Source organism: Schistocerca gregaria, chromosome 1, assembly GCF_023897955.1.
Source record: "Schistocerca gregaria isolate iqSchGreg1 chromosome 1, iqSchGreg1.2, whole genome shotgun sequence".
Classification (NCBI taxonomy): domain Eukaryota; kingdom Metazoa; phylum Arthropoda; class Insecta; order Orthoptera; family Acrididae; genus Schistocerca; species Schistocerca gregaria.
Window position 1 is genome coordinate 411,587,948 of NC_064920.1, and position 20,307 is coordinate 411,608,254.

The 20,307-nt window shown below is 41.2% G+C and overlaps 1 protein-coding gene across 2 annotated transcripts in view; it reads right to left on the bottom strand.

Moving 5' to 3' along the window:
- LOC126349825 (G-protein coupled receptor Mth2-like) overlaps positions 1–20,307 on the bottom strand; it is a 583,470-nt gene that overhangs the window by 390,415 nt on the left and 172,748 nt on the right. The window contains exon 1 of one of the 2 annotated variants that reach the window (XM_050002466.1): positions 8,435–9,333. The exons of the other annotated variant lie outside the window; for it this stretch is intronic. Within the exon in view, the coding sequence (XP_049858423.1) occupies positions 8,435–9,197 (763 nt within the window). The 5' untranslated portion in view covers positions 9,198–9,333. Of the gene's footprint in view, positions 1–8,434; positions 9,334–20,307 lie in introns of those variants that run through there. 2 annotated transcript variants of the gene reach the window in all.

Below are 20,307 nucleotides of genomic sequence, written 5' to 3' on the forward strand. Positions count from 1 at the left end.
AAAGAACGAGAAGCAGCTCAGTATGAAACATGGTATTACTTACGACTGTTGCAGCCTCATCATGATAGCCACTTTTCGACGAAATTGAAATTCACGCATTTATATTTCGTTACCATTTCAGTTAAATATAAAAACACAGAATGTCGATGAATATTACTTAATTTGCTTTTCACTAAAGGATCAGTGTCTAGGGCCGCATTTCGAGTAATGCTAATTGGAAGACATGCTCTTAACCTGAAGTCAGCCGGTGAGCTTCTGTGGATGGGCTTCGCTCTCTTCATTGCGTAAAAAAACAGCATGTGCATGCAAGTCGACATAATTTAGCTACAGACTTGAGGGGTTGTGGAAATTTACGCTGAGGAAACAAAAGTCTATGAGACTAATTTTGCTGTAAAACTGATCACGCAAACGTCACACGTAGGTGTATCAGTTCTAAACGTAGCCTAATTTCCACACTGCCAACATAACCCGAAAATCAGTGAAACTGCGAAACCATTTGCAAGCTGAAAAGCACTAAAGTAACAGTATGGTAATTTTATCTAACTGCGGATCCATTCATTGAGTATCCCTCCTGAAAATAAAAATACATTTTCATACTGCAACTGTTGGGGAAATTTTTGAGACGTTTATTTCTCTGCTTCCATATGATGAATACTTTCTTCAGTCATATCGCTCCAAAGCATTTTTTCTCCTTGTATTCAAAGTTTTGAAGCACATTAATAGAACAACAAGCATATCAAGCCACCACCGCGTACAATAAACATATAGACTAAAAATCCTGCACTGATACGTTGATGTTGATGTCTCTTATTGCTTTAAACCATCATGCTACTTCTCATCCCTTTAAAAAAGGCTACTCTCCATTTTAAAGGGACACGCCACCACAAAACCTCATTTTTTTTAAAAAAAAGGTTAAGGGGTATTTCACATCTTTAGTGTGTTGTAACTTTATTCGAATTACAAGTATATCTAACAAATGTTTGAAATACAGACTGCGTAAGGGGTTGTGGCACACAGAAAGATGCAAAGATAATTTTTTAATTATCTCACCATCAAATGGAATCATCTTTATCCAAACTTGGCATAAACTCAATTTGTGAAAAACAACTTGCAAGATTTGCAGGAAAACTGAAGCGAAACATTTCGCAGCCAGGCGGAAATCAATTAGTTTGCTTGTTCAGTGTGTTAATATAAATTTAAGAAACACACTGAAGTCATGTTCAGTACAATCAACAAACTCCTAGGAAGTACTTACAATCAGTACTGCACCTCCTCAAGAAGACTGTGAGTAGATTTTTATTCAGAAAATTCAAGAAAAAGGCTGGCCGCGCGGGGTAGCCGAGCGGTCTGAGGCCTCTTGTCACGGTCCGTGCGGCTTCCCCCGTCGGAGGTTCGAGTCCTCCCTCGGGCATGGCTGTGTGTGTGTCGTCCTTAGCGTAAGTTAGTTTAAGTTAGTAGTGTGTAAGCTTAGGGACCGATGACCTCGGCAGTTTGGTCCCATAAGACCTTACCACAAATTTCCAAGTTTTTCCAAGAAAAATGTTACCGTGATCTTGAAATTGCAAGAAGAAGCCTCATAGAAGCAGGAAGGGAAAAAGTTATGGTGTCGGTAAATTTTAATGGGTATGTGTGTTGTAGTAACATTCACTTTTTGATGAAATGTTAAAATCCATTTCACCATAAGTCTGTTTTTCTAAGCTCAGTGTCAACTGTTTTTATCATAAATATTAAACATTCAGAATGAAATTTTGGAAGGAAGTAGTAATGATGCGTTTGCATACTTCTACGCATTGATGTTATCGAAAATTTAATTCGTTTATTTTTATCCCAGATAAACACTGAAAACAAATTGTTAATATTTCGTATGAAATGAATACTCAGAACCGAAAATTGTGGTGCGAGTACCGAAAGTTGGTTTTCAAGAGTACCATTAAAATCATATTAAAAATTCGAAAACCGATGAAGTTATGGACTGCAAAACTTGGGATTGCTACATCTTTAAAAAATAGACACGATTTTAAAATTTGCTTTCTATCGGCAAAGTAGCAGAAAAGTAACATTTTTGGGTGAAGTCTTTCCCTAAGCACTGCGCCGTATATCTGTATGTTCGCATCTAAGGCTACGCCGAACCTAATCAGGGTCATTTCTCGGAAGACGCTACTAACGTCTGATCATCCCACTTTACCGCGCTCTCGCTCCCGTAGCTGCATCAGTAGATCTAGTGTAGTGTACGACACGCGTTACTAAAAATTGGTTTTAACATTATGCTGAAAGGTTGCAAAACTGCGACCAGTCGCTTTTTTATGATGATTTATTTTGTCTTTACTAATTTCATGGAGGTTTGTTCATCATCTAACGCTGGGAGAAAGTATGAATCTAACTGCATGTCATTTCCCTGCGTTTCCGCTACAAAATTTTCTTGTCTGCCCTCATAGATTTTGATTCTAAGGGCTTCCCTAGAAAAGCCCTAGCATTTGAGATAGTCTTGTCAGTCTTCATTAGGGAATGTTTTACAAATTTTAAGAGACATTTAGCCGAATTTGTGTTGTTGCCAGAAAACAGCATGAGGAGGTTGTGTCTTTCTGTCCGCCATAAAATACGTTTACAATATATACAAGATTGCCAGTGATTACATTAAACTACTTTTCAATATTTACAAATTTTCCAATAACTGTGGCATTTTCTTCATCATTGTACTTCTGTGTGTAGGCTACACAAGTCAGACATGCTTTTAAGTACCCGTTAGTTTGGGGTTTCTTTAGAGTATTTGCAATCGTTCCTTCAGTCTTCACCGCTGACCTTTTTTCTTCTTTTCCAAGTAAAGTTACAAATTATTCGGTCAAACTGATGGTCGTGGCACACTGTGTCTTCTCGAAGATTTTTCACTAAGTAGCAAACATTCGGATGAACTTTTGATGTTTAGGTACTTATTCTTCGGTTGCATTCTTCAGAGACGTCATTACTGCTATGGCACCTTCTATTGTAATTCCACATCTCTCTTGGCGTGTGTTCGGTGTCGAGCCAGTGGCCCAAAAAAATACTCAAAAAAGTCCTGAAGCTTTTGGTTTTCAGGCGTGCTCTCCTGAATACACAGCCAACCATCGGCCAACATTTCCATGAGAAGATTTGCTAGAGCAGAACACATCCTTATGTGTCAGCCTATTTCTTCGTTTTCCTTGTGGGCAGGAACGAGGCAACACTAAACTTGTTTTCACAAACATCGAATAAAATTATAACTGCCATCCGTAATCCAGCACCAGGAAACAACCTGTTATCTGCATGGACGGTGGCAATTTCGAAGTCCATAATCACAGATGGTGGATTCCATCCAGGCACGTTAGTTTCAATAGCTTGAAATAAACGTTCATACGTTTCTTGTTTTTTATTTGGCAGAAAAGTGTAAACAACTGGAATAGTATTCGTTTCCTTCCAAGAACTATTAGGATAGGCGAGGAGTACAAACAAGTGTCGAAACTGCTTGCTCGAACTGTTGAACATTCTATTCACAAAGAATGATTCGCAGTTTCATAAACACGCTTTTCCCTTCTCGCTGAGAAACAGCAGTATTCCGTCGTACGGGCCCCTGTTATCATCTGCAAGTAAAAAAAAAAATTGCTATCATCATTCACCAGTAAATTATTTTCTGTAAGAATATTCTCCAGAATCGATGAGGTCTGTGGCAGTTTCCATATATTTTCACCTAATGCGATGTAACGATCGTTTCGTACTTCTCTGTGATGGTAACGATGTTACCTTCGATTCATGAGCTGCCCTACTTCTTCAACGTAAACTGATGAAACTGAAGCGTCTGTTTCTTTTGCTCGCTTCTTTGTGCTGACAAAATGTTTCACACTTTATTTGCTACGTCATCTGGAATACAAAACTGCTTTATTTCTTGTGGATAATCTTCCTTTGCATTTATTGTTTTTAAACTTTACATAGTGGCAGTAAGTTACTTCTTGATTGTTTGTATAGTCCACGACATACTGATGTCTGTTGTAAATCACTGAAGGCTTCCGTGGTCTTCGTGAACTCCATTATCTCAGCACTGAAACACAGAATACTACTTGCCTGTCAGAGGTCAACTGCAGTACTGAACTAGGAGAGACAGATGCGTACACTACGAACTGATACGAGGACAGGCAACTTTATGCAGAAATGGGTTTTGGCCTCCCTGTAGAATACGTCGCAGGTAGCGGCGGACAGGCCAGTGTATTCTAAATATGGAACATCCAGTCCACCACGTACATTGTCCTGGGCTCCGTGCAAAAGTCAGCACATTCCCTCTGTACAAGTATCACTCCGAGCAAGTGTGACAAACTCCTTTGACAGCACGTCACATCCGCGTTGCGGTTGCGATAAATGCAATGGTCCAACTCTCGCTGACTACATAGCCCACATCCTCGCCGCTTCACGTAAATGTCGTAACTCCTCTTTCCCGAAAGGAGCTCCACTGCCGCTTGTGTTTCCCCGGAGGACTCAAAGTACTTTGTTTAATTCCACTGACGATTTTGAATCATGTGTTTAACATTGACCGAAGAGAAACACAAAATGTTGTATATCTCTGATATTGTCATACCTGTCAGTATTATGTTTCCCAGTATAAATCTACGAAGTCTACTGAACAGGCTATACTCACGTCAAAAGTTTATTGGTATAATGGTTTGAGATTGCATCAGTGTGAGGGCAATCTGAAAGTTATATTATTCTTGAAGAATCAAGTGCGCACGCGTTGTGGGTCTTCTGCGGCCTATATAGGGGCCGCCGCTTGCGCTGGAAAGTCAGTTCCGGCGAGATAATGCACCAGCACTCTCACCTGAAGATGGCGGCCAGTTGGACCGCGGAAATATTGTGTTATGAAGACGTTATGATCCGGCTGCATACCCGAGAAGAATATTACTTTACATATTTTTCGAGGATGCATGCAGCTGCTGTTGTCGTGTCACGGATTTGAGTCAGTTAATAATTTAATATGTTAGAGAGCTGAACTTAGCATCACCTGCTTCCCTTCCTGAACTTTCCCAATTACACTGACGGGAAAAAAAGTAGCAGCACCAATAAAGAGTCGTGCGACGTAAACGAAAGTTGGCAGACGTGCTTCTACATCTGAAAGATGACGCATATTAAAATTTCGTGCCAGTGACATGAGAGTGGCGTTACTAGTGCCACTAAACTACAGCTATTCCTACTCCACGTAAGTCATGACTTATAATGAGAGGAGACGGCGCTACAGACTTACGCTGCAACTTGCTTTGAAAGCGGCTCCATGTTAGTCGCGCCAAAAAATTAGCAGATCACTGTTTACGATCGCTTCTTGTTCTTAACTTCTATGGAGTGGCCACACCTTGTGTTTTAAACAGAAAATGTTACAGTGCTTTCGTGGGTAACACAGGGTTACGAAGGCTTTTCAGATGTTCAGGTCGTAAACACGTATTTGATCCAGTAATACCACATATTTTGGCTAGTAAATGTAGTTTTCTATTTGTTACAAGTTTCTAAAACTAATAAGAGAAATATTTTGATGTGAAAACGATACATTGCCCTTAATACGGACTGACGAAACTGATGTTCCGTCTACGTATTCTTTTCGAAAGTGCCGAGAACCTATTTTGCCATGTGTGTTCGGTTTCCAATCTTTCCTTTTCACAGCGTTCTTTTCAGAGCGCTTTTCGAGTTCGAATGATAGAAAGTCTAAAGTCAAATGATAGATATAAAACTACTACAAATAAAGAAAACAGCGTAACGAAAATTTGTGTAGAGTAGATGAAGCTAAAAAGTGCCCACGGGTGCAAGAGTACACATCAAGTTTTCAGGTATCTAAAGCAGAGATTCAGTATTCTCCCACCAGTCAGCGCGTACGTTGTGGCCGGGCGGTTCTAGGCGCTTCAGTCTGGAACCGCGCGACCGCTACGGTCGCAGGTTCGAATCCTGCCTCGGGAATGGATGTGTGTGACGTCCTTAGGTTAGTTAGGTTTAAGTAGTTCTAAGTCCTAGGGGACTGATGACCTCAGTTGTTAAGTCCCATAGTGCTCAGAACCATTTGAACCATTTTTTACGTCATAATCTCGTCAGCTCTGTTCTGGAGTCACTTTTGTACGTTCTAGATTGCGTGCTAGGTGAACCCAAATCTATTTAAAAATTACCTATACTCAGTAGTGGAACTGACGGCTTCCAATATATAAGCTTCCAATATCCTTGTTATCTCCATGACTTTAGTTGTGTGTGTTATCTGTAGACTGCCGAAATCGAAAATAGCAGAATGCAGTAAAAGTATGCAGGTCTATTGGGGTAGAATTTCACAGAGCGTACATTTATCCCATCAAGAAAATATTTGCTAACAATCTGTACTTTTGCTTGCGTAGTCCCTTCTAGCATAATCATGCGTTTTTTCTTCGTTGCTATTTATTTTATAAGCCTCAGTATTCCCCTTGGAGAACTTACATTAATTTTCATTCCTGTAATATATATATATCAAGAAACCGACCGAGAACATTAACTCGAAGCGGTTAACAGAGGCGCTCTACTAACTATTAGCTCTTGACGTTTTTGAAAATAGGAGCTCAATAAGACAAGCATCCAAAATTATCGGGTTTTCGAAGGCTGCCTCAAGCAAACGTGTGGAAACCGGCAAAGGTAGTGAGCACTCGGCCGATGTACACAATAATTTTGATTTGAGAAAGAACAGCCAATACTGCAGCACTGCATTGTCCTTGACAAACATTTTTCTAGCCTTACTCTTAGGTCTATCATTAGGACATTTACTTTTTTCAATACGCTGAAAAATAAATAGCTCGTATTTACTTCTAATCCTTTGTATCTCTTCAGTTGGGGGTAAAAGTACAAACTGCATACTCTTGCCCCTTGCCTACGTAGTCTTACCCCACAACATGAGGTAAGAGCAAGTAACATAATTTTTTAGGAAAACATTTATTACACCTCTGTTAATGATTGGATGACAGTTAAACTTTTCCACAATGTTACCAATATGTCAAACTAGGTGTTGCAAGCGTAATTGACATAATATTTTGTTTTAAATATACAGTAAAACCAAAAATGCATACTTTTAAGCCTACCTACGCTGTTCAATAGAAAATTTTGCTTTAACGAGTCTACTTATGAATGAAATGTGCTTCCTTTACATTTTAGACCATAATCAGAATGAGTAGCATCTCCATAAGTGACGAAAGCTGCCATTTTTTATTAAGAAACTTCCATCGGAAGCTAATTTTTAGAGTAATTAACTTGGCGGACATCGGCTTCAAGTTTGTGACTTCATGACAGCTTCCCTTATTATACGCGATTGGAGTATGGCGCACGGTCCCTTTATATGTGGTTGCCACATTCAGTTGCCACGTAACGATGCTCGTGTAAAAACGCGAAGGTCGTTTCTTGATCCAATCAACAATTTTTGCTAATATCGAGAAATTATTTCTAATTTTATTTGTTCTTTGTTCTATCAAGCACCGACACAAAAATTCTATTAACGAGTCCTTTTCCTTTTAATTTGTCAAAAAATTTAATTTCACGCTCGATGAGGCAATTACCTCCAAGTGGGGAACGACTACACTTGCAAGTAGAAATCATTGCTTGCATGTAGTCATTAATGTCGACTGAACTGGGACATCCCAGGCTGTACCAATGGCGATTTATTTTTTCTTATTGTGTTACGAGTACGAATTTTATGGTATAGTGCCAAAGTGTATCCTGTGTTATATTTTCGTCTTGTTTACTGGTTTTCGTATACTCTGATTGTAAATCTTGTTTTATGGCGAATCAGTCATTTATTAATCATATGTAACATCGTCCCAGAATGTAATTGGCAACTATCAACAGTCAGGATAACTTAAACATTTCTTTATTTAAAGCAACCGGTTTCGACAGAATTTGTTGACATCTTCAAGTCTTAATTTTTTTTTTTTTTTTTTTTTTGTTACGAAACGTGTTCAGATTAAACTGGACCGCACTCCAAGTTGTCGTGTGCATAAAAACCAGCACATTACAAAAGGTCTGCATAACTAAAATATTTAATACCCTTGTATGTATCGCTTTACGTTTTTAAATGTTTTAGTTATGAGACTTTTTTAAAATAAATTAATTTTTATGCACATGACAACTTGGCCTGAGTTCTAACGTAATATGAGCACGTTTCATAACAAAGATTTTTGAAGACCTCAAGATGTCAGCAAAGTCTGTCGAAACCGGTTTTTTTTTTAATTTGTGCCATCTTGGCTGTTGAATGTTACTAGCAAGTAAAACAGATAGCTCCTTCAGTCTTCTCAAAATGAGAAAATTCAGTAATTTAATATAGTGTCCAACACGAATTGTCGAAATCAATTGTGATATAACATTTGTTGTGTTTGGAAGGCTCTACGGTAAATTCGAAAAGACGATAAATTAAAAAAAAAAAAAAGCATAGCAGATCGGCTGTACGTACCGAGAGTTACGCATTCAGTGTCATTCATGAACCTGCTGGCTATCTGCGTGGAGCCGAGGAACACGTAGGCGAGCAGTAGGCTGAGCGAGTAGCAGCATACGATGTAGCCGTGCAGGTTGCGCAGCCGCGGCAGCGCCACGTGCACCAGCGCCGTCACCAGGATGAACGGCGTCGACGCCAGCATTATCGAAGAAAATATGATGAACTTGGGCCTGAGCCCCGGCTCGCGACCGTCCCAGCACACCAGCGCCACCTGGTGGGCGCCACCGTCGAGGCTGTTTTCCAGGCAAAAGCGCCGCGGCTCCACCACGTACGCTCCCGGCATCCTCGTATGTAGCTGGCCGTCCGCGGTCACACCCACGTAGTCCGAGCTGTTAACCGGTACGATGTTCACGCACTCTGTCATGCTCACCTCGTCGTAGTCGTTCAGCGAGATGTTGCCGCCTGCGCCCGTTATCACCGGCCGAAATTCTAAACTCGATTTTGCGCACGCGTTGTCCTCGAGGGCGTAGCCGCGCGGGCAGCACTTGGCGATCTGAGTGCGCGGACAGGCGCAGACAGTGCTGTTGTCGCCCACGTCGTACCACAAGTACCGCCCCCGCGCGTCGCCGTCTGGATTACCGCCGGAGTGGAGGACCACCACCGGTGGACTGGAACACGCAGTATCGCGAACTGGAAGTTCCGCGCATTTCAGAGGTGAACCACCCGCTCTGCAGGAACACAGGGAGGCCAGAGCGACCGCAACAGACAGCAGCTGGCGCATCTCTGCCGGAACTTGCGAAGGCGGCCGGTGCTGTGCTGCCTGGGAGCGGGCGGAGGTGCGTCTCCGCGGCCCGGCACCGAGCGGTAAGCGCGGCCGTGTTGCTGAAGGTCACGTGAGTGCCCCCCCCGGTGCCACGACTCGGCTCTCGCGAACAGGAAGCCCGCCGATGCGGCTGCCTTTTCTCAGGGCCGCCACAACCGGTCCTTCACACAGCAGTAGGCGCGAGCCCGCCTGATCCGCCGTCTGGTGTAGGTCAACGTCTCACCAGTGACGATCTACACCTAACTGTGTGAACGCAAGCCACACTACGGTCGGTGTCGGAGGTTACTAACCTTGTCAAGTAGTCCTGAACATATTTTCCGAAAACTGTCCCGAGCAATCAGTTCTACACCTTTTGCAGTATATGTGGAGTAGCGTATAGGTAGCCATCTAAATGTGAGTGATAGTTAAGGTAAGGGAAGACAATATAGTAATATATATTGTTGTTGTTGTGGTCTTCACTCCAGAGACTGGTTTGATGCAGCTCTCCGTGCTACTCTATTCTGTACAAGCTTCCTCATCTCCCAGTACCTACTGCAACCTACATTCTTCTCAATCTGTTTAGTGTATTCATCTCATGGTCTCCCTCTTCGATTTTTACCCTCCACGCTGCCCTCCAATACTAAATTGGTGATCTCTTGATGCCTCAGAACATGCACTACCAACCGATCCCTTCTTCTAGTCAAGGTGTGCCACAAATTTCTCTTCTCTCCAATTCTGTTCAATACCTCCTTATTAGTCATGTGATCTACCCATCTAATCTTCAGCATTATTCTTCAGCTCGTGCTATTCGTACACGAGACTCAGAGGGCCATAGACAAGGGTTCACAGGTAGATGCCATGTTTCTCGACTTCCGCAAGGCGTTTGACACAGTTCCCCACAGTCGTTTAATGAACAAAGTAAGAGCATACGGACTATCAGATCAATTGTGTGATTGGATTGAGGAGTTCCTAGATAACAGAACGCAGCATGTCATTCTCAATGGAGAGAAGTCTTCCGAAGTAAGAGTGATTTCAGGTGTGCCGCAGGGGAGTGTCATAGGACCGTTGCTATTCACAATATACATAAATGACCTGGTGGATGACATCGGAAGTTCACTGAGGCTTTTTGCAGATGATGCTGTGGTGTATCGAGAGGTTGCAACAATGAAAAATTGTACTGAAATGCAGGAGGATCTGCAGCGAATTGACGCATGGTGCAGGGAATGGCAATTGAATCTCAATGTAGACAAGTGTAATGTGCTGCGAGTACATAGAAAGATAGATCCCTTATCATTTAGCTACAAAATAGCAGGTCAGCAACTGGAAGCAGTTAATTCCATAAATTATCTGGGAGTACGCATTCGGAGTTATTTAAAATGCAATGATCATATTAAGTTGATCGTCGGTGAAGCAGATGCCAGACTGAGATTCATTGGAAGAATCCTAAGGAAATGCAATCCGAAAACAAAGGAAGTGGGTTACAGTACGCTTGTTCGCCCACTGCTTGAATACTGCTCAACAGTGTGGGATCCGTACCAGATAGGGTTGATAGAAGAGATAGAGAAGATCCAACGGAGACCAGCGCGCTTCGTTACAGGATCATTTAGTAATCGCGAAAGCGTTACGGAGATGATAGATAAACTCCAGTGGAAGACTCTGCAGGAGAGACGCTCAGCAGCTCGGTACGGGCTTTTGTTAAAGTTTCGAGAACATACCTTCACCGAAGAGTCAAGCAGTATATTGCTCCCTCCTACGTATGTCTTGCAAAGAGACCATGAGGATAAAATCAGAGAGATTAGAGCCCACACAGAAGCATACCGACAATCCTTCTTTCCACGAACAATACGAGACTGGAATAGAAGGGAGAACCGATAGAGGTACTCAGGGTACCCTCCACCACACACCGTCAGGTGGCTTGCGGAGTATGGATGTAGATGTAGATGTAGATGTAGCATCACATTTCGAAAGCTTCTATTCTCTTCTTGTTCATTTACACGACTTTTTGACACTTAAATCTATACTCGATGTCAACAAATTTCTCTTCTGCAGAAACTCTTTCCTTGCCATTGCCAATCTACATTTTATATCCTCTCTACTTCGACCATCATCAGCTATTTTGCTCCCCAAATAGCTAAACGCATTTACTACTTTAACTGCCTCATTTCCTAATCGAATACCCTCAGCATCACCCGATTTAATTCGACTACATTCCATATAGCCCCTATAAATTAAATTCAGTGGTCAGATTAGAAAAAAATTAAGGCAATTAACATTAAACAGATTGTCACGAAATTTTACGTGCATGTAATTTTATATGTAACAGTCCACTGCTGTCATCAATAAAGTGTGTAAGATGTCCGTAGATCTTATTATAACTTTGCACTCGGCACAGGTCGATAGGGCGAACAATCGATTGTAACGTGTTGAGAGAGTGAGTGTCTAGTTGCGCCAGTGTGGTTGGCGGGAATGGTGTGTGTGTGGAGGCCATTGTTGAAATACAGGGTCTTTAACCGAGAAGGGTGTCACCATCGCCGTGGTTAGACCCCTAAATAGTAAATTAATACCGGGAAAGTGATGAAGTATCATTATGAAAGTGATCAGTGACGTTACTAGTGCCGACATTTGGTTTCGCGTCTACCGCGCCGGCCTTGGATTGCAGTGTTGGATGCAGTGATGGATTAGCGTGTGACGATAATGGAAAATGAAGAAAGCATGTGCTGAGATTAGCCGTAATTAGATATGTATGACGAAGGCAGTGGCTGTCTCCTTTTTGTGTTTTGAGAAGAATATAAGTTCATAATTAGTAAAACTATGTTGGTGTTCCTTATTACCAGACATTCAGTATGATAGTATTGAACAGAACGAACTGGAAAGTAACAACTTCCGTAGCAGTCAATTCTGATTACCAGCCTCATTAGGTTCACGGTCATGTTAATAATGAATATTGGGCTGCTATTCGATCAGATCAGGTCGGGATGAAAAAAATTGTTTCAAATGGCTCTGAGCACTATGGGACTTAACATCTATGGTCATCAGTGCCCTAGAACTTAGAACTACTTAAACCTAACTAACCTAAGGACAGCACACAACACCCAGTCATCACGAGGCAGAGAAAATCCCTGACCCCGCCGGGAATTGAACCCGGGCGTGCGAAGCGAGAACGCTACCGCACGACCACGAGCTGCGGACGGTCGGGATGAAAACGGAGGTGATACAAGTGGATTATGATAAATGTATATAATTAAAAATGTAAATGTTCATTCACTCACAATAGTGTATCTGCAAAAGTTTTTGACAGATTGCTTTGCAATTTTGACATAATCTTACATATAAAATGAGATATATATATATGACGCCGTCAAAACACTGTTTCCACTCTTCAGTAAAGGTCTTCATGAGACTCTCGCACCCATTCTTCCTCATCGTTATCATTTGGCTTGTCAATAATCTAGGCACCCAACGGGCACAGATGTTTCTGTACCCTAGTGACTGTACCAGTGATACCACACTACCCAATGACGAACGACTCATGTCAGCAAGCTGTCGTGTCGTCACACATCTGTCATTTTGGATATATATATATATATATATATATATATATATATATATATATATATATATATATAAAATGAAAATTATTCCAATTCAACATTGTGTCAAAATTTCAAACCATTCGGTCAAAAACTTTCGGAGATTTGCGGTTAGAAGCATTTACCGTTTATACATAAGTACGCCATCTGGTGTATAAGAAATAAAAGGAATCGCTATAAAAATGTAAGCGTTGGTTTGTTCAAAGTCGTTAATCCCTGAAAGTTATTGACAGATTGCTTTGAAATTTTAACACGACGTTGAAAGGGATCAACACTGGTGCAGAAAGAACTAGCCTGTGAGGGAGTCTTTAAAACCCGGTGGAAGAATATTCTACGCAAAAACCTTGTAGATTCAAAAATAGGACTCTAGTACTCCTACCACCTCTACATATAAAGTTAGGCCTAATGAAACAGTTTGTAAAGGCTTTGCCTATAGGTGGACTATGTTTTAAGTATCTCTGCCAAACGTTTCCACGCCTTTCAGAAGCTAAACTAAAAGAAGGCATCTTTGTCGGAGCTGACATTAGAAAATTGACGTTTGATGTTAGCTTTGAATCCACAGTGACCCTAAATGAAAAAGAAGCATGGGCATCATTCAAGCAAGTCGTTACAAAATTCTTAGGACATGAAAAAGACCCAGAATATGTTTCTATTGTAGCTACAATGTTAAAGAAGTTTAAAACTTTAGGATGTTTAATGAGCCTGAAAGTTCACTTTTTGAACAGTCACCTTGATTACGTCTCGGACAATATGAGAGATGTTAGCGAGGAGCAATGAGAGCGTTTTCACCAGGACATGGAAAAACGCTACCAAGGTCGTTGAAACACCAACACCACCGAGAAGTTCAGCGAGCGACTCATCGTAGAGAAAGCTACACAAGAACCTCCGAAGAAAAAAGAGAAAGAAAATACAAACCAATTCCAGCTGACAAGTGAAACCTCTATTAACACATATCATTGTTTTAAGTAGCTTACTGTAAATACAAACCATACTTATGTTGTAACAAAGCGTTTTATTAATTTCCCCGTGCACCATAATGCATAGGTTTTTTATGCTATGTAATAAAAAGCATACTGCTCGAAAACTATGGGTGATACAAATAAATTAAGGCTAGATTTGGATTCCGCTTATAAAAATCTATACAGATCAGTTACCAAAGCATAAAAAAATTAAAAAAAATTTCATTGGCCTTTGTTATTTAACATATGTATATTCCAAGGGCGTTCAAAAAGGGCGTTCAAAAAGGTTTTTGCACAGTAGTCTCTAATTTTTTTTACTTTTTGCAGGAGAAGAATTTTTTCAACATACTTGGAACAATTAGCTATAAGTTGGGATATAAGGATATTTTCTTTTATTTACAGGTGAGACATAATGAACGGTGAAGTAGATGTCAGGCTGCGACAACGGTGACCGGCGATGACTCTGCCACACCGATTCATAGGAAGCTGGTCCCTGTTTATGGGGAGGACACAATGAATCGCAGCAGTATCCAATGGTGGTTGCAGAGTTTTAAAGAAGGTGATTTCTCTCTACTGGTCAATCCACGATGCGGTAGACCATCGACGGCAGTGAGTGATGTGAATAAGGAGACCATTGATCAAATCATCCAAAATGACAGATGTGTGACGACACGACAGCTTGCTGAAATGATTCGTTTGTCATTGGGTAGTGCGGTATCACTGGTACAGTCACTAGGGTACAGACAAATATGTGCACGTTGGGTGCCAACATTATTGACAAGAGAAATGATAACGATGAGGAAGAATGGGTGCGATGGTCTCATGAAGACCTTTACTAAAGAGTGGAAACAGTGTTTTGACGGCGTCATTACCCAGGATGAAACATGGTCGTTTTTGTCCGAATGAGAGCAAAACCCAATACATGGGAGTGGCATCATCTGGGTTCCCCTCGGAAGAAGAAACCAAGATTTTCACGAACAGCATGGCGAAAGGTGATGGCCTCCTTCTTTCGGGATCAGTGCGATGTCATTTTCGTTGACTTTTTCCAATCTGGCTCCACAATTAACCGGGACCGTTACTATTTGTCACTGGACAAGCTGCGACTTGTCAGCAAGGCCCACAGACCACAGCTTCAGAGTCAGCTCATTAGACTACACCATGACAATGCCAAACCTCACACACCCCTTATGACGCAGGAGAAAACCAGGAAGATGGGTTGGAAAATTGTTCCTCATCCTACCTACAGTACGGACTTGGCTCTATTCTGATTTTTAGCTCTTTGGTCGTCTGAAGGCCCACCTGCGCGGTAAAACATTATATAGGGAAAAAGACCTTATTTCCTGTGTCGAGCGATGGTGTAAAAGTCAATCCCCAGAATTTTACCAAAGTGCATTTACATCATGGAAAGAACATTGGGCCAGATGCATCACTGCTGATGGAGGCTGCACTGAGTAGGCTTAATGTATAGCTAAATAATCTAAGTACGTTCACAAAAAAATTCGTTTCCATCCTGTAAAAATTAAAAAATTAGAGACGACTGTGCAAAGCTTTTTGAACGCCCTTTGTAAGTACATATAGTATATAATTTATATATGTAATATATAAAGCGACTATATTGTTACCAAAAATCTCAAAATGTACCTTTACAATTACTTCAAATTTTTACACGTTACTGTAATAAATGTAGACTATATACTTTTTAATTATGATTAGAATATTACTACAGAATCGGAATTTGCGATAATAATAAACAGAGGGATGTGAGTAAATGGACGTAGGAAACGTGAAGAAGGAGCTGGACAGAGAGAGAGGAAGCAGGAGGAGACTGAGAGAGGGGGAGGGGGGAACGAGAAGATTGACAGAGAGAGGGCAAAGGTGGAGGGAGAGATAGCACCACATTTCGAAAATTTCTATTCTCTTTTTGTCTAAATTGTTTATTGTCTTTGTTTTACTTCCATGCATGGCTACACTCCAGACAAATATCTTCAGAAGAGACTTCATAACACTTAAATATATGCTCGTCGTTAGCATATTTCCGTTCTTCAGAAATGTTTTGCTTGGCAGTAGCAGTCTACCTTTTACATCATCTCTACCTCGGTTATCAACAGTTGTTTTGCTGCTAAATAGCAAATCTCGTCTACTACTTTAAGTATCTCGTTTCCTAATCTAATACCCTTAGCGTCACCTGGTTTCATCCAGTGCATTACATTATCCTTGCTTTACTTTTGCTGATGTTCATTTTATATCCTCGTTTCAACACAGTGTCCATTCGGTTCAAATGCTTTTCCTAATCCTTTGCTGTCTCTATCAGAATTACAATGTCAACCTCAAAGTTTTTGTTTCTTCTTCCTGAACTTTAAATCCTACTCCAATTTTTTCCTTGGTTTCCGTTATTGCTTGTTCAATGTCCACATTGAATAACACCGAGGATAAGCTACAGTCCTGTCTCACTCCTTTCTTAATCATCACTTCTCTTTCATTTCCCTCGACCCTTATAGCTACACTCTGGTTTCTGTAAAAATTGTCAATAGCCTTTCATTCCTTGTTTTTTACCGCTGCTACCTTCGGAATTTCAAAGAGAGTATTCCAGCGAACACTGTCAAAACTTTCTGCAAGTATACAAATAAACGTAGGTTTGCATTTCCATAACCTATCTTCTAAGATAAGTCATAGGGTCAGTTTTGCCTAGTGTTGTAAGATTTTTGGCTTTATAGCCATCACATTCAGCTACAATAAGCTCTTCATAGAGCAATTGAAAAGGCAGCAGTGGGAAGGTGACGTAATGTGGTGTGAGGTACCGAAGACATATGGCTTTTTCGGTACGGATAGTCTAAATTGTGGTCCTTCTTCGCAATTGGATGGTGCGTTCGGAAGTTGCACGCCAAAATGATTATCTTCTGTTATTAATATTTGAAAAACTAACCAGTGTATAGAAGCTTTTGAAGTGTGGTGCTACAGAAGAATGCTGAAGATCAGATGGGTAGATCAAGTAACCAATGAGGAGGTACTGAACAGAATTGGGGAGAAGAGGAATTTGTGGCACAACTTGAGTAGAAGAAGGGATCGGTTGATAGGACACGTTCGGAGGTATTAAGGGATCACCAATTTAGTATTGGAGTGAGGCGTGGAGGTTAACAATCGTAGAGAGAGACTAAGAGATGAATACACTAAGCAGATTCAGAAGGATGTAGGTTGCAGTAGTTACTCGGAGATGAAGAAGCTTGGACAGGATAGAGTAGCATGGAGAGCTGCATCAAACCAGTCTCTGGACTGAAGACCACAACAACAACATGCTAATAAGAAGGATGAGGACCGCCTTCTCACACTGTTAGCCACTGACTGCGTAAGCAGAATTATTCGAAATAATTGTATACAGGACACATTTTTAATTCAGAACAACGCAAAATGGGCGCATCTGATTACCTCTACACTGCCGGAGTCTATGAAGTGACATGTGGCTGTAGCATACTGTATAGAGGCGAAAGTGGAAGAACTGTAAAAGAAGATACTAAATTGCGTGAGCACCGCACACGTTTAAAACAAAGTGTGAAGTTTGCTTTAGTGGAACATAATTAGATCTGTGATCAAAATATAGATTTCAAAGTTACGAGTGCTAGTCAAGGAAACAACATTTATAAAAGTAAAGTCCGACAAGCGCTTGAGGTTTCTAAGAACGAATTTAATTTCAATAGACAAGACGGTTACTGGCTTCCGGCTTCCAGCTTTGTGGCTTCCCGCCATTGCGGAAGGAAATACGCAGCACGGTGCGCAAGGCTTTCAAACAACGACCAGAAATCCGCCTCTGCGGTAGGACAATAATATTTTGCTAAACATTTCCGCTCTCGCACTCTGCTTGTTGCGCTACCTATCTAGTGGTGATGAACCATCAATAGTAGCCGGAAGAATTCCACCCAGTATCCCCACTTCTTCATAATAAACACAGGAAAACTGCCTTTTATAAGTGAATACGACAATGATCTTTGAAAGTGTTCAGCTAACTGGTCATACTATACAAAAATTTTTTTCGTAAACATTGTGAAACGCTTTTTGAAACTGTACGTCTAAGACTAAGAAATATAGATTAGAAAAACGCTTCACGCGCCAGTGGAGGATGCTCGAAATAACGTACAGCGAACGAGGTGCCGAATGAGGATTGGAAGTTCAGTGTTTAACTTGGAATCGTAGAATTTTGAAGAGTACCAGAGGGCATTTGTCTGGCCATGTTATGTACACCGCGCAGTCTGCTTTTGTGTGGCCTTGCCATATTGCTATCACCTAAGCCCGTACGTGTAAAAAATTTCCAACAATTTTCCAGTCTCATACTGCATGATTTCGTGTATCATTCAAAGGCGCATCACATTTTCCTCTAATCTACTTTATTTATTACTTTTGGATAGATGATGTTACCAAACATTAAAACATCTTTTAACAACTTTTCTTGTTTTCAAGCTTTGTTCAGAAAACAAGGAGTATGATATATTGAAATACCAATCGGTATTCGTTCGCTTTGTGGGAAGCGACAGATTGCCAAGTTTCACTTTGTTTGGATTACCCCGTGATACTGTTTGATCTTGATAAAAGCATTGAATAACGTAAGAAGACGATTTTCTGCGAATGACAAGTCTATGAAAACAGACGACACTTCTTCCATTTGCTACACTTGGCTTGTGAAGGAATGTGATGACTGATCAATGATTGACAGCATCTTGCATACAATTTTTCATCTTCAGCAACAGAACATATTGTTATCTGCCATCAGCTTACAAATCCTGCTAACACCTGCACGCCACACCAAAAGATGTGGAAACATGTGGCGATCGTATACACAGCATGAATGGGTCAGGAAAGTTTCAGTGCTGCCAAGAATTGTCTCACTACCCTTTCATGTAATTCTGCGTTGCTGGATCATCTTTTCTCTTCTCGGTCCTTCTCCTAGGCTTCTCTGCCTTTATTGTTGCCGGTTAGACCTCCCACGTTTACCTGGCGCCATCTGTGGTAGGCCACACTTGCGCTTCAGAGGCAAGCAGTGCTGAACACTGTTTTCACGTGCCTTCCGCGTTAGTGAAAATAACAGCTTGCAACCAGAGTTCAGTTTCCTATAGAAGACGTTCAAGGGCAACAGCTATAATGGTTTGTCTTACAAAGTTTTATTGAGTATGCTAATAAAAAGGACGATGACCGCCTTATCACTCTGTTAGGTACTATCTGCGTAAGCAGAATTCTTCGAAAAAATTGTATGCAGGACACGTTTTTAATTCGGAACAAAAAAAACACCAAATACTTTAGCGAACGCGAAATGGGACCATCTGATTATCTCTACACTGCCAGTGAAGTGACATGTGGCCGTGGCATAGTGTGTGTAGGCGAAAGTGGAACGACTGTAAAAGAAGATATTAAATTACATAAATGCACACACATTTAGAACAAAGTGTGAAGTTTGCGTTAACGGAACGCCAGGATATAGACTTCAAACTTACAAGTACTAGCCAAGGAAACAAAATTTATAGAAGTAAGGTCTGGCAAGGGGTTGAGATATCTAAGAACGAATTTAAATTCAATAGAGAAGACGGCTATAGGATTGCGGCTTCAAGCTTTGTGGTTCCCGCACAGAGGAAGGAAATACGCAACCACGGTACGCGAGGATTTCAAACAACGGCCAGAAATCCGCCTCTGCGGTAGGACGATAATATATTGCTCAACATTTCCGCTCTCGTGCCCTGCCTGTCCTCTGATGATAGCCCACCAATAGCAGCAGGAAGAATTCCATCCAGTAACCTCACTTATTCAGAAAAAGCGACGGAAAACTGCCTTTTATAAGTGAAGGCGACAATGGTTTTTCACAGTGTTCAGATAACTGGAACATTAGATGGAAAAGACTGTCAAATGTCTTGTGAAATTGATTTGCTGAAGGTAAGAAATAAAATAGATTAATGAAAAAATATACGCGCCATTAAATGATGCTCGAAATCATATACAGCAAATGAGGTGCCGGCTGAGAATTGGAAGTTCAGTGTTTAGCTTAGAATTTTAAAGAGTACTAACGGATATTTACCTAACAGCCTTGATGCAGAGGTAACACCAGTGCCCATCAAGTCACCGAAGTTTAACAATGTGGTGTTGGCTAACACTTGGATGATGGCCGTTCGGGTCTGCCGAGTGGTGTTGGTAAGCAGGGTGCAGCACTCAATCAACCCTTGTGAGGTCAATTGAGGATCTACTTGACTGAGAAGTAGCAGCTCCGGTCACGAAAAGTGACAACGGTTGGGAGAATGGTGTACTGAACACATGCCCCTCAATTTCCGCTTCCAGTGACGCCCCTGTCGTCTGAGGATGGTACGGCGGTCGGTCGGTACTTCCGAGGCCTGTTCAGACAACCAGAGAGAGAGGGAGAGGGAGAGAGAGAGACGATATTTGTCTGGTGCGTTACGTAGACTGTGCAGTCTACTGTCGTGTGGCCTAGACCTATTTCTACTAACTATGCCAGAAGGTATAAAAAAGTTCCAACAATCTTCCAGTCTCAAAAATGTTTCACTAGAGAAT